The sequence below is a fragment of the Rhododendron vialii genome, chromosome 10a (assembly GCF_030253575.1).
Source record: "Rhododendron vialii isolate Sample 1 chromosome 10a, ASM3025357v1".
In the NCBI taxonomy this organism is placed as follows: domain Eukaryota; kingdom Viridiplantae; phylum Streptophyta; class Magnoliopsida; order Ericales; family Ericaceae; genus Rhododendron; species Rhododendron vialii.
Genome location: NC_080566.1, coordinates 9,248,360 through 9,261,224, shown reverse-complemented (window position 1 = coordinate 9,261,224; position 12,865 = coordinate 9,248,360). Strand labels below are relative to the sequence as shown.

The window sequence follows — 12,865 nt, the reverse complement described above, 5'->3', positions numbered from 1 at the left end:
ACCTACTGAATCCTTTTTTAACTTCAATAACAAAGAAATTGCCAATTGTGCATACCGATGCTCTAGACTATCAATGCAGGAAACATGGTAATGTGCAAAGAAATTGAATTGGGTCTTTAGGCCTACCCTCTCTGATGCCATCTGGCTTTGATTTGGGGACACGGTTCCGCAGAAAAAAAGGTATAGGGGGGCCACTGTTTCAGAGGTATTCTGAGAGCAGCCCATTTTGTACTTATTGCCAAAGGTTAGGTCTGTCTCCAATCTTTCCCCGCCCATTCCCCCAGTGATTGGGGACTACATGGGTTTTGTTGCCGTTGTTGAATAACAATGAAATTGCCATTTTGAAAACGTTGCTAAGGTTATCCAATTACGTTTGATCAACTGAGGCCAGCATATGAAATGTGCATATTACCCAAATCCAAAATTAGAGGATGCCAATTGTCAATGCAACTTTAGGAAGGAGAGCAGATTAGCTGGAGGTCCAAGTAGAAAGGCAGCTAAATAGTTTCCCCTTCTAATTTATATGAGTGGGCCAGTGGCATAATCAATATTCACAAGACAGATGATTTGGTTGCCGAGCCAAAAAAAAAAGACAGATGTTTTGGCTCCTTATCCTTGAAAAAAAGTGAGGGTAACTGCAAAAGGATATTAATTCTGACAGTGGATCATGTGAGGAATCAGTCAACAGAAAACAAAAAAAAAAAGGCCAGTTACTGGTACTTCATCAAGGTGCGTAGCTCACATGGTCGAGAAAAAGAATGGACAAGGCAAATACATCATGAGACAGCGCTTAAATTCATGTCATTTTCCTACCTTTATACTGGAATCACTCATCAAAAGTTCTTCTGCTACAACCTCAAACTCCGAGATTGGATACTCAGACAGTCCAAAGATAATGCTGCTCCCGCTAAGTAAACTAATTTGACCTCTCACCTATAAAACCAAAGGATGCAATAAAATATTATTATGTATATTTCGATAAGAGTATGCATTCAAATGGATCGTAAAAACTAGGATAGATAATGATTTCCGGAAATTGAGTCCTCTGAACAAAGAAAGTAATTTGAGCAGAAAAAAAAAAGACAAACAATTTTATGTGGAAAGAAAATTCATCTGCAGAATGAGATATCAATTTAGCAAGTTGAAATGTGAACTCATCTCTAACAGAAAACTGAACGTATGCGTGTTCGATAGTATTGTATATTTGTATTTCACATACTCAAGAAGTGATTCATTCTTAAAAATCGCCATCTTTAACATAGAACCTGAACTATTTCAAAATGAGATAGCAAACAAGTAAAATATCTCTGTTTCTACTTGTGCGGATAATGAAAAGTGGAAAAATAAATCCTTCATGCGCATGGAAAACAAGTAAAATATCCCCGCTTCTACTTATTAAGATAAATACTTAAACAATGAAGTAGAGAACCCCAATCTCTTGTTTCCTTCTTTTTCAGGGGGTCTTCTGTTGTTGTAAATCTAACTAAAAATTTGTCAGACGGTAGTTAACAGTAGAAACGTAACTAAATGCATGTAAAGCCATTAGTTATAGTATCGTTTTTCATTATGCATACAAGGACAAGTACTGCAGAGTAGTACAAGGACAAGTACTGCAGAGTAGATTTTCCCATGCCAGAGTGTTTTTATTTATTCATTTATTTGTTTTTGGGGATGGGGATATAGATAACAGATTCGGTAGTATATATTGTACCAAAAGCATAACGCCTTTATACAAGAGAAAGAAGAAAGAAAAGAAAGGAAGGCAGCAGATCCCCTCCGCCCTTACTAGTGCTCATAACCAGCTGAGCCTCTATGGCAATATGCACTACAGCATGTTGCGAAGAAAGTAAATTTAATCCAGACATGAAAAAACGAAAGTTAGGCAAATTGAAATCAATACAAACCAGTAGAAAACAAAATGTAGGGGACTATGATTTGAGAACCTGAACTCTTGTCCATAGCAGAGGCACCAAAACTTTTGCATTGTTCTCAACATAAACATTTGACCACAATGGACTTGTGGGAAAATCCAGCAAGGGAGTCTCAGTTTCTGTAGTAATATTGTCATTCCCAACTCTTAAACTCCGCACAGAGGCATCAAAGTAAGTTCCTGCTGCTCCTGAATTCCAAGGGCAGCCAATACTGAAACCACCTGTCAAACAAATATCGATCACATAGGATAAAGAGCACCAAAGATATTTCCATGAATAGCCTTAAGAAATAACCTCATAAGCAACTGTTTACTTCTATTAGAAACTGTCAAATACATATGTGTTCTCAGAACGAACCATGTACCGTCACTTTTACGTCCTCTTGTTTGCTGTAACAGTTCAGTGATATTCTTCCGCCTCCGCCTCCACCCCACCCCCTCCCTCCTGCAGCACTTATGGTACCAAACCCTTTCCTATCCAAATAAACATGGGAAAAAATAAAGTGGGAAGTATCCTATAAATAAGAGTACATAACTAGGTTACAAGTTCCAACTGTTACGGTGCCACCAGCATCTTTTTTTAGTCCAAGGAAACAAATTAATAGGAAGCATACAACATAAGATCCAAACAAAATCAGACTCTATTTTGCGTAGATATCTTTCTACTGGAACCTTATTCTCTACTATAATTCAACACACCTAAAAGAAAAGAAACAAAAACCAAAAGAGAACAACCATTTGATTGCTCTGAGCAGGTAGAATGTACTTACAGCTTCAAGGCATGAATGATAATGCTTCCACCAGAACCCCCTCCCCCATTAGGTCCTCCATCCCCTCCTTCTGCAGTTACAGATCCATTAAAAAAGAGCATGTCCTTCACTTCAAGCATAACACATCCTCCACCACTACCCCCAAACTGACGTCCAGCAGTAGTGCCACCACCCTTGCTCCCATAACTCCACGGTTTGGACAAAGTAGACCAAGCATAAACATCTCCCCCCCAAAAATTTGTTCGATTGCTTTTCAAGCAGGAGGCACCTCGGCCACCATGCCCTCCACCAGCTCCATCAAGGCCAAATGGTGTACCACTAGTTTGAGAAGGTGGTGATCCGCCCAATGATGTCGTGTTTATAGAAGAACCATGTTCCATAGTCAGATTGGCTGCAGCAATAGTTACAGAACCGGCAACAATAGCTGCATATTGACCCACTTTAACATTTCCCGATAAATTTAAGTTTATCAAACAGCCTTCTAATGGACATAAAATTGAAACATTTGGGAGTATCTTTAAGTTTCCAGCACCAAATACATAAAGATCCGAATTTAAATACAAGTTCGAATTCAGAAGGCAAGTGGTGTTGAATGATCCAACACCTTCCAGTTCCTCACAAGATACAGAACTAGTCGACACAGAATAACCTGACGTCTGAAAATAGATCGAGGAGCTGATATCAGAACCATTGTGTAGCAAGGAACTAGAGTAGATAGTTAACCTGTTTTGCGACTCATCTGAACTTAAGGAAAGCGCTGATAAAAAAACATGACCAGACAAAATAAACCAGCAGAGAGATCCACGAATTAACGCAGGATGCATCACCCCACCCAAAGTGAACAAGTAAATGCAACAAATCTCAGATTTAGCTCGGCTCCCTGGAGTTGGTCTGATCTAATCAGTTGCAAGTGAAGTTCCTTCACACCATCTTCAATTATTATGTAACCCATACATGCTGAGGAAAAATAGAATTCCTGTTAACAGTACCACCCTTCCATTCACGATGCATCGAACCTTACCCTGCCACGAGGATCCACTGTTAATTCACTGACTAATTGGTAGTAGGTAAAGTGAAAAACCATGTATCGAAAGAAACATCATACAGTGGTTATCAATTCCAGAGTCTGTAATCTTATAAGCACCAAGTTAATGTGTTAGCTTGGATCTATTTCTAACATATCACGATATCAAAATTGGGGTCAAAAGAAACTTATCCAGCATGGAGGTCCCTGACCAAATTAAACCGTGTAGATTATATAGAACTCTCTTCTGTTAAGCTTTGGTGTATACCTTGAGTAAAACTTTTCACTCTTAATGCATTCTATTCTGAATTATCCAAGAAAGAACAAAACGCCATGGCCTATCCCTTGAAGTAAATGAGAGATGGCAATACAAAAACTAAATCCAGATCATGAAATCAGTAGATTCCAAAGGAAAGCAGCTTAAACTTCCAAGTATGCAACTAGATCATGCATCAAAGGAGAAAAACCAACAACATATATGCAGTAGTCACATAAAGAATCTCTTTTCAATTGGAAAAATAGAAGAACATCAAGATACGAATGCACTACGTTAACCATTCATTTGAATCCGAAAAGAAAGGAGTCAGCCTCTGAGTTCAATAAACAATTGAACTAGTATTTACGCATCCTTAGGGGGCCAAGATGCACTGAAAAGATTGAAAAGTACATGCATAGTGTACAGACTATGTTACCTATGATTGTATAAATATCTTGAAAGCCTGTTCAATCCTCCATTTCAATGCCAAATAATTCAAGCTGACGTATAACCCTCTTCAAGCATAAGAATGTTGCACTACTCAACAGAATTCCACCAGAAAGAGTAATAACAGCATGCCTTCCCGAGGGAAGACATCCAATTAAGATGTGCTTCTTATTGTGATGGCACTGATATATTTATGGAATAGTAATAATCATAGTTGTTAAAAACTTACGATACACGATACGTATCTTACGATTTGTATCGCCTCCTTTGGGGGAGGATACGTATCCCATCATGTATCATTTTTGTATAAAAATATTAGGATATGACCGTGTATCCTACGATTTATACGCGTATCCTAATTCTGTACTTATCCTACGATTACTTATTCGAAAAAAGTCCGACCTTATTTCAAGAAGCGGAACCCCAAATGCATTAATCTAAGCCGTTTGATCTAATTATGTCATCTTTCAAACCCTTTGATAGAAATTCAACCTCAATGTAGGTTTTGTAAAAAAGAAAGAACCATACTTTGATTGTATTTTGTCTTACTTTTCTTTTCCTAACAAAGGTAACATAAGCCTTAATGTAATACGCCCCAGTTGAGAGACTTGAAATTTTGCATCTTAATTTTTTTTTAAATGTAAGCATAGTTTGTTGGTGTTATTAGATGTATCTACTTCTTAATTATATTTTAATTATGATTAACATTGTTGAAACATAAAATAAATTTAGAATTTTGACAAAGCTTCAATTGACAAAACCAAAATATGATAGATATTATTGAAAAATATATAGATATCTAGTTCTTAGAAACTCTAAAATATCTAACGCTCTAGAATATCCTTGTGAAATATCTAGAGTTTTTTTTGTGAGAATTTGTCTCATGTGTATCTAGAATTACCTCAAAATTTATCTTATATGAAAATATTTTTATACTAGAGTCTTCTGTAGAGTACTATAGTCTTCCATGGAGTAGTACAAATAGGGATGGGTTCTAACCATTTTGTACCAAACCAAAAAAAAAGTTTGAGTTCAAGTGCAATACAAATACTCACTCTCCTTCCCCACTCTTGTCTTTAGTATTCTTAAAAATGAAAAAAAGATACACGATACGTATCCCGATGGGAAAATATTGGTAATAATTTGCTATAAAACTCTTGAGTTAATAACTTATTACAAGGATGGTTCTCAAACCAGTCCCCAATTTTATCCCCTTCGATACTCTTTCCTCAGACCTGTCATCTAATTTCCTTTTCTTGACATAATGCATATATTGCTTCTATAGTTCATAACCCAATTCACAATACTTTAAGCTAACTTCAGATTTTTCGGTTTGGAGTCAATTACTTTGCAAAATCTAGTCCGTATAGCCTCTTAATCAACCACCCTCGTGGATGGTTCAGCAATGAAAGGTAGTTCGTGATTTAAATCGTACGGCACGGTTTCGATTCACACACTAAACAATACGAACTGGTCTACAAAATCAAAATGGCATAGAATCATGGTCGGAATCCCAGAATCGTAGTCGGAATGGCCCGGTTTTTGGGCCCCAAATCGAGAGGAAAAAAAAAGTATTTTCTAGGCCTTTATGTTCACAAATTCGGACTTGAAGGTGGGTTGAACCCGCCGAAAAATACGCTCGACAGTGTTCGAACAACGAGTGTTTGATCTTACATACCTGATTTCATCATTTTGGCTTAGGGTTTGGACTGAAAGTTGCACTGCTCTGCTTCTCCTCCGAGTGGAAAGGAAAGAGTGATCGAATATGCCGTTTGCTACTGAAATAATTTCGACAGTGATGACGATGGGGTTTCGACAGTGACGAATTGGCTTTGGGTTTCCGGTTGTGTTCTCTGGTCTGCCTTTTGTGTGTGTTTTTTTTTTATGATCGATCTCTGCTCTCCTTTGGTTTCATGACATGACTGACTTCATCGTAGAAGAGACTAGTGGAGTCCACCAAAGTTAACATAGTAACCTAGGCCCATTCCCATAAACCTTTTCTTTAAAGTTCTTTTTTTCAATTTTCAAATTTACATATAATAAAAATAATATATAATTTTTTTATTTTTTTTTTACAGCATAAAAGAATCTTAACAAGATCTATCAAATAAGATTTATATTAGTAAAAAAATTATTTACCTAAATACGTAATTTTTGAACTTAAAATTGTCTTCTTTTTCAAAAAATATACTTTTCTATGAATTGGAACGGGCCTTATTCCCTCCCACAAAGACCACAATAATATTACTTACTTCTTTTTTTTGAAAATGATATTACTTACTTTTTTTCAAATATTTTATTACTCCTAGACGTATTTGATACACATTTGGAGATTCGTAATGAGGTGGAATTAGGATTGTAATTGATAATGAGATGAGATTATTAATGATGAGATGAATATTTTATTCATATTTGTTTTGGACAGAATTAGATTATAGAATTGTGAACAACATATTTATTTTGGATAGAATAAAATAGGATTGTGAACAAAATTGTCTTCCAAACTTTAATCCCATCATTTTGGGGGATTGTCAATCCATTGAGACTATTAATCCGGCCCATGGAAATAGAACCAAACAATAAATTTGGAGCATCCCCACCTTAACAATCCTATCCCACCACTCAATCCACTAATCAAACACGCCCCAAAAGTGTAACACCTCCACTATATTACCTTCTTCTTTTTTATTATTCTAACATCCGTCCAAAGGGGTAGAATAATAGGTAAAAAAGTGCATTGATATCCGAAAAATGTGTATTGATATTTGTGAAAGTATTTTAATATCCGTGAAATTTGCATTTATATCCGAACGTATTTGAAATTATGTGTATATTATCCTCTGCCTAGTGGGCGAAGGTTAGCAAAACTTTTTTTTTTTTACAAAAGAAGGCCTAGGCAGTAGCTCGATGAACTCGAAGACTATTACGGTCACTGCGCAAAGCATCTGTAACTGTTGATGGGGCTTATCAAACACTTGTTCTTTTCGATCTAACTGAAAACTCAACTTTAATTATGAGCGCAACCATTAGTCTCTCTCCAACCAAAGATTAATACGTCTAGCACATATACATTACTCCTGGTTGTTGAATATTATTGGTAGGTGGTTGTTTTTTTTATGATACTTTACTCTCTTTTTTTATTATTTCTAATATACTATGTATTTTTTTTAACTTGAAATCAACTATTTTTAATATAGGACCAAGAAATTTGAATGCAAGCACGTAAAATAAAACAGAGTAGATGACTTTTTGAAATTTATTTTTGTTTCTTGAATCTTAAAAATTTGATGTTAGAACGTTTTCTTTTTTGACACAAAACGAGTATAGACATACACTTGTACATGAAGTTGATCACCTTTTAAATTTGTGGTTGTGGACCTAGTGATGAGTTAAATGTCATAAGCGTTTTTAAAGGCAGTTAAATGTCACATTGATATTAAGGTTTTGTTAATTTGTCTCTATGTTCTTGCATAATCGAGGTAATATGGAACAATTAGTAGAAGATCATGGCGGGACTCGGACTCGCATCTCTTGCAATAGAAGCAAGTATCTTGTCTTTTAGACCTCATGATCATTATTTTATGATAGAAAACATATATCCATGGTGATATAAGCTTAAATAAACCATTTTTGAAAATTTGACTGAATCATTGCAATTCCCGATTCGATACTGTAAAGACCCAGTATTTCTAATAAATAACAATAATCATCAAAACAAAAAAATATATTTTTGCTCGTTAGTTTATTTAATGCGAAAAATTATTTATGTCGTCGCACCAATTTTATTTCCGTAGTCGATTGTGCGCGCGCGTATCCGGCGAGTAATTTTCCTAGTGTGTGCATGTGTAGCACCGGATTATTTTTCCAACCCAAACCCATTTCTTCTCCCTTTGTCCATTTCATACTTTCGGCTGAGGAGAAAAAGAAGAAAAAAATAGAAGAAAAGAAAAGAATAAAATTTCCTCGTCCTCCTCCAATCAAAATTCGACAACACATAATCTTTTACCAATTGATTCATCCCCTCCAAACCTATCAGTAATCAGAAAGTCTACTGGCACAACAAATTTGTGTACAGATTGTGAATAGATTTCTATATGGAGCCCACTAAGGGTTCCATAAAAGTGATCTGAGTCGTTCATTATGTTTAAAACATTTTTTTAAGAATCCCCGAGAAAAATTAGCTCAATCTGATACCTATAAGTACTTGATCTAATCTCTAACTTTTCATTCTCTAAAAACTTGAATGAAAAGTTAGATGATTAAATTGAGCACTTATATGTATCGGATTGAGATAATTTTTTTGAGGAGGCCCTTGAAAAAATATTTTAAACATAATGAACGGTTCGGATCACTTGTATAGTATCCGTAGTGAACCCCACATAAAAATCTGTGCACAAATTTGTTGTGCCAGTAGACTGGCTCATCAGTAATACCAAAGTCTTGGCTGAGAGCAAAAAAAGCACCCATCTCCTGTTTCTTTTCATAGTTTTTCGGATAGAAAGCACAAAACCATTTTCTTTTCCTTTTCCTTTTCCTTTGTTTCAGCCGAGAGGGAGAAGAGGGAGGCATATCATCACGCCATCTTTCTCATTCTCTTTATTTTTCTCCATACTGATCCCCACCATTTTTCCGACCCCATTACTGTCCAAAACCAGCTAGCCCTGTTCCCACCCCATCCATGGCCAAATTTCTTCTCTTCCCCTTTTGTCTTAGCCGAGAGAGAGTGAAAGAGATTATCTCCCTAATTTATTCTCACATCACATTCTTCATTTTCTACACCTACAAACCCCATCCGGAACCACCCACTACCGAACCATTTCAGCTCTGAAAACAGCCCTGAAACCAGTTTAAAAACCAGTCCCGAAACACCCAAAAACCACCCTCCTTTCGGCTCCGAAACAACCTGAACACAGCTCCGTTTCGACTCCAACACAACCCAGACAAGCAACCCGAAACTGACCCTAGCGGGCCCCGGGTAAGCCCAACAAACCTTCAGGCTTGAGCAACCCCGTCATAGAGCAACCAAAAAAAAAAAAAAAAAACCATCGAGTACTTTAATAAATACCGAGTATTTAAGTTAGCACAATATGAGCAGATAGGCTCTTTAGCCCACCGGAATGGTTTTGTGTGCCCATGGAGCTCGGCCGGGTTCGAGTCCAAGTATGGGGTCGCCTTTTTCCATTTTTTTCCTGCCCAAGACTTCTTTTTGTCTCCACAGGACATCTTTTTTTTTCCTTTTTTCTTTTTAATATGCTTAAGCCTCCTGCTATTGCTCCATTTTCTTTTATATTTTTTCATATGACCTCTACTATTATTAAAAGTTGAATGATTTATTTGCTAAATAAACTTTGATGTAATATATATACGGGACGGTTCAAGAAACACCCAAAAAACACACACACACACACACACACACACACACATATATATATATATATATATATTATTTTGGACAAACTATTTTGAACACATAGTCGAAGCTCCGCAGTCTCTTTCCAAAATCCATTTTGCTGGACGAGAGGTAGTTTGAAACTCGCCTCTCTATGTATATCATCATGTATATATGTTAATACTAGTAATTGATGTGGCTGTTTTTGACCCGACGACACAGGTCGAAACCCGGCCGGAACCAGTTCCCCTGTTTTTGCCGACTGTTTTATGCTTCTATTCTTTTGAAATTTTTTTTGATAAATTACAGTTTAGCTCCTCATGATTTAAGAGTTTATAAATCTAACCTTGTAGAGACCCGTATTTTAGGCCTATATTTTTTTTTTATATAACTGTACGGCTTGTCGAGATAAACGGTATGGATATATGGATTGACGCATTTGTGGAAGGATATAAAGGTAAATAGATGAGAGGTGCATGTGTGAGTGTGTGGTGTGAGGGCATGGGATTATTTCCCCCACCTCTATTATTCCCAGAGGAATGCTTTCCTCTTTCTCATTTCTATCTCTCGGCTCTCTCTCTAACTCTCACATATCTCTCTCTCGGCTCTCCTCCACTCCCACTCAAAATCAACTCCAATCAACCTCCACTCTCAAAACTCATGAAGATTGACCTCCATTCCACCCTCCGTACGTGGTCTTGAGCGTGTATTCAGTTGGGTCTAGCTCGGAGAGGAGTATTCAACTGATTTTGAGGTTCCGGAAGCTAGGGCTTACTCAAATTGCGTGGGTTTCGCTTCTCGACTTGAGGTAGGGAATTCTACCTCTCTTTATATGTTTTATGAGTGATTTGGTGCATGAATCGTGCTTGTAATGTCGTGTTTAAGTTTGGATTGAAAATTCGTAGTTGCTGTCAGAATTGTCTGTTTTTCCTGGATTCCTACCGGTAGGCCCGTCCTTTCTACCGGTAGAACGTCGTTACTTTACCAGAAAATCGATTCCCTACCGGTAGGAACTCTTCACCTACCGGTAGAACGATTGAGAAATTCCTTCGTAACCAGCTCAAACGTACAGCAGCAGCTCAAAAGCTGCTCAACGAATTCGATTCCTACCGGTAGGAATTCATTACCTACCGGTAGGTCAAGTACAAAAATTATGTCGTTCAACTGTTGACCTTTCTGTTCCCAATTTCTACCGGTAGGAACTTCTCACCTACCGGTAGGTCAAGTGCTTCTACCGGTAGGAACTTTTTACCTACCGGTAGGTCAAGCGGCTTTGTTCAGATGTTGGCCCTTTTGTTTTCAAGTTCTACCGGTAGGACTTGCCTGCCTACCGGTAGGAGATTAGGAGTTTGAGCTGCTTTCAGCTGCTTTCTTGAGCTGCTGCAGTATCTTTCAGCTGCTTCCATATATCTTTCAACTCGCATGTCGAAGCTTTTCATTGACTTTAATGGGATTGTTTACGCATCCTTCCAAGTGTTTTGGCGAGTATTACTCGTTTCTGACTTAGAGTGGCATTCAATGGACTAGAGCGAACATGTCTAGGGATTCGACGAGTAGTAGTGCAATCCGTTCTCTCTCTCGACTCATAAAATTCTTAGATTCCTTTAGTACGTTCTTTTACGGACTCCGAGTATAGAAACTAGATAATCGGGCATCGTAGAGTCTAGTCGTGGGTTGATATGTGGTGTGCGAAGGTACGGGAAATGTACATAGGGGTACGGTGAGGACGTGTGTATTTGAGTATATGCGATATGGTAGATTGTTGGTCTTATATTACCATGTGATTGATTAAATGGTCTTTGGATTCAATTGAATGAATGGATGTTTGTGAAAATGGGAAGCAGAATGAAAGTAAATAACTAATGGACAGAGTATTGTAGGATTTTATGTATGGGCCTAGTACGTCATGTAAGATGCGGGTATGTAAACAAAGAGGAGGCATAAATGTGTCCAATTGTGGAATCACGTAATGATTAATTAAATTTCAGTGGTATAACCGTCAAAGGGATGATGAAATTGATTATGAAATGATGTCGATTGTGAAAAGTGTGAAAGGTGACCCAAGTGGTCGTTATTGAGGGAAAAGACTCGGGGTGACCCTGCGCTCGAGGGAACTAGACCCGAGGTGACCCAACTGATTCATATTATTGGAGGAAAAGACTTGGGGTGACCCTGCGCTCGAGGGAACTAGACCCAAGGTGACCCCACCTGATTATTGTTATTGAGGGAAAAGACTCGGGGTGACCCTGCGCTCGAGGGAACTAGACCCGAGGTGACCCTAGTGATTATTTGATGGGAAATACCGGATTAAAGGAAAAGAAAGGTTTTGCAATTAAGGGATTTAATGAAGATCAATGTGGACACGAGAAAGATTGTACTATCATACGGAGAATAATAAGATGTTTTGATTTGATTATAGACAAGTGTGAGATGACGTGAGTTTAATAATGTAACTAGTTAAAGAAGTAAACGGCTAGTGACATTGATGTGAAGTCTAGGACTCTTAGGCGATAATTCGCAGCTTGTTGGTAGTCATTTGTGGTATAGGCGTATCTGTCAGTACTCATTCATTCTCGGTGCATGGTTCATTCAAATTGCATATAGCTTGAGTTTAGAATTTTCTACTGGGCTAGTGTAGCTCAACCAAATCTTTCTTTTCAGGTTCTGATGCCGGGCAATAGATTGCATGCATTATGTGCTTGACAGTAAAAGACTTTTGGAAGCTGACATCACTGGTTATTTCGTCATCTTTGTGAAGATCTCATTTTGTTAAAGGTGGTTTTGTAACTAATTATTACTGAATTTTCTTTTGACTAAAGTTGTAATTATCTAAACTTAAGGACTTGTTTGTAAATTAAACAGGTGGGAAACTCATTTGGGTAACGTATATGATATGCGAGGTTTCTCTTTTATTGAAATGTATTACTTAATTATGTTGAAAATCGAGGGCGTGACAACTTGGTATCAGAGCGTAAGTTTAGAATACCTTGAGACCGTGGGGAGACTTTTGGTCTCATGGGTTCAAAAAAAAAAAATTGCTGCATCTTTT

At 37.4% G+C, this 12,865-nt stretch overlaps 1 protein-coding gene and 1 non-coding gene across 3 annotated transcripts in view; one reads left to right on the top strand and one right to left on the bottom strand.

Moving 5' to 3' along the window:
• The window catches only part of LOC131302612 (uncharacterized), a 28,246-nt gene extending 21,889 nt beyond the window's left edge, over nt 1-6,357 (bottom strand). For both annotated transcript variants that reach the window (XM_058329336.1, XM_058329337.1), the window contains exons 1-5: nt 6,106-6,357; nt 2,701-3,722; nt 2,289-2,404; nt 1,944-2,152; nt 814-933 (exon numbers count right to left, since the gene is read on the bottom strand). In XM_058329336.1, coding sequence (XP_058185319.1) covers nt 814-933; nt 1,944-2,152; nt 2,289-2,404; nt 2,701-3,524 — 1,269 coding nt within the window. In that variant the 5' untranslated portion in view covers nt 3,525-3,722; nt 6,106-6,357. The remainder of the gene's footprint in view (nt 1-813; nt 934-1,943; nt 2,153-2,288; nt 2,405-2,700; nt 3,723-6,105) is intronic.
• Nucleotides 72-179, top strand: LOC131305830 (small nucleolar RNA snoR100). Its single transcript, XR_009193387.1, has one exon. It is a non-coding gene; the product is annotated as a small nucleolar RNA snoR100 (small nucleolar RNA).
• Nucleotides 6,358-12,865: the final 6,508 nt, after the last annotated feature.